The sequence below is a fragment of the Peromyscus eremicus genome, chromosome X (genome assembly GCF_949786415.1).
Source record: "Peromyscus eremicus chromosome X, PerEre_H2_v1, whole genome shotgun sequence".
Lineage (NCBI taxonomy): Eukaryota > Metazoa > Chordata > Mammalia > Rodentia > Cricetidae > Peromyscus > Peromyscus eremicus.
The window spans coordinates 105,835,013-105,836,817 of NC_081439.1; the positions used below are offsets into that span (position 1 = coordinate 105,835,013).

General features: G+C 47.4%; 1 protein-coding gene across 1 annotated transcript; it reads right to left on the reverse strand.

Moving 5' to 3' along the window:
* Positions 1–239: 239 nt before the first annotated feature.
* Positions 240–1,439, reverse strand: LOC131898963 (tubulin alpha-1 chain-like). The gene has a single exon (XM_059250274.1). The coding sequence runs from the start codon at positions 1,323–1,325 to the stop codon at positions 429–431; it is 897 nt and encodes a 298-aa protein (XP_059106257.1). The 5' UTR covers positions 1,326–1,439; the 3' UTR covers positions 240–428.
* Between the last annotated feature and the right edge of the window lie 366 nt (positions 1,440–1,805).

A 1,805-nucleotide genomic window follows, 5' to 3' on the forward strand; every position in this document is an offset into this window, starting at 1 on the left:
CATGTGTATTTTGTTCTTTGCATGCTTTCATGCGATTATGACACTCTGCAAAAACAAACTGAAACAACTTTCCTCATATTTGAGACTATTACATGTAATGAAATGCAGATTTGCAGGTTTTTTTCCTCCTGTGCATATAGTGATTTAAGTACCCAAAGTACTTACAGTCATTCTCTGATGTTTTTAGACGATAGTATTAACGTGTTTGATTTAATTTTTTTTTTTTTTAAGACAGGGAATATTTTATTTAAAACCCATCAGTGAGATGGACAACTTGGGTCTATGACAAATCATTCACGTTTAAAGCATAAGTCAGTAACTGTATGAAAGCACACATTGCCACATACAAATTAACTGATCAGACCACAACCTTCTATGTTGGAACAGAATTACTTCCCTGTAAAAGCAGCACCTTCATGACATTTAATTTAGTATTCCTCTCCTTCTTCCTCACCCTCTCCTTCAACAGAATCCACACCCACTTCCTCATAATCCTTCTCCAGGGCAGCCATGTCCTCACGGGCCTCAGAGAACTCCCCCTCCTCCATGCCCTCACCCACATACCAGTGCACAAAGGCACGCTTGGCATACATCAGATCAAACTTGTGATCTAGGCGAGCCCAGGCCTCAGCAATGGCTGTGGTGTTGCTCAGCATGCACACAGCCCTCTGGACCTTGGCCAGATCTCCACCAGGTACCACAGTGGGAGGCTGGTAATTAATGCCAACCTTGAAACCAGTGGGGCACCAATCTACAAACTGGATGGTACGCTTGGTCTTGATGGTGGCAATGGCAGCATTGACATCTTTGGGAACCACATCACCACGGTACAGCAGGCAGCAGGCCATATATTTACCATGGCGAGGGTCACATTTCACCATCTGGTTGGCTGGCTCAAAGCAGGCATTGGTGATCTCTGCTACAGAAAGCTGCTCATGGTAGGCTTTCTCAGCAGAGATGACAGGGGCATAGGTGGCCAGAGGGAAGTGGATACAAGGGTAGGGCACCAGGTTGGTCTGGAATTCTGTCAGGTCAACATTCAGGGCCCCATCAAATCTGAGGGAAGCAGTGATGGAAGACACAATTTGACCTATCAACCTATTTAGGTTAGTGTAGGTTGGGCGCTCAATGTCGAGGTTTCTACGACAGATGTCATAGATGGCCTCGTTGTCTACCATGAAGGCACAATCAGAGTGCTCCAGGGTGGTGTGGGTGGTGAGGATGGAATTGTAGGGCTCAACCACAGCAGTGGAAACCTGGGGGGCTGGGTAGATGGAGAACTCCAGCTTGGACTTCTTTCCGTAATCAACAGAGAGCCGCTCCATCAGCAGGGAGGTGAACCCAGAGCCAGTACCCCCGCCAAAGCTGTGGAAAACCAAGAAGCCCTGAAGACCTGTGCACTGGTCAGCCAGCTTGCGGATTCGGTCCAAGACAAGGTCAATGATCTCCTTGCCAATGGTGTAGTGGCCCCGGGCATAGTTATTGGCAGCATCTTCCTTGCCTGTGATGAGCTGCTCAGGGTGGAAGAGCTGGCGGTAGGTCCCAGTGCGAACTTCATCTATAACCGTGGGTTCCAGGTCTATGAACACGGCCCTGGGCACATGCTTGCCAGCGCCTGTCTCACTGAAGAAGGTGTTGAAGGAGTCATCTCCTCCCCCAATGGTCTTTTGCTGTTTGAGTCATTCACCCTAGTTTCATATATATATCAATAAGTCTGGTTTGGGATTAAGAGAATTCCCAGCAGTATCTGAAATGGCCTTTGACACACTTCTACCATTTTTAGAACATGTTTATGGGATGCACCA

Coding starts and splice junctions, on each gene's coding strand:
- LOC131898963 (XM_059250274.1), bottom strand. CDS start 1,325: ATGGAGCGGCTCTCTGTTGATTACGGAAAGAAGTCCAAGCTGGAGTTC.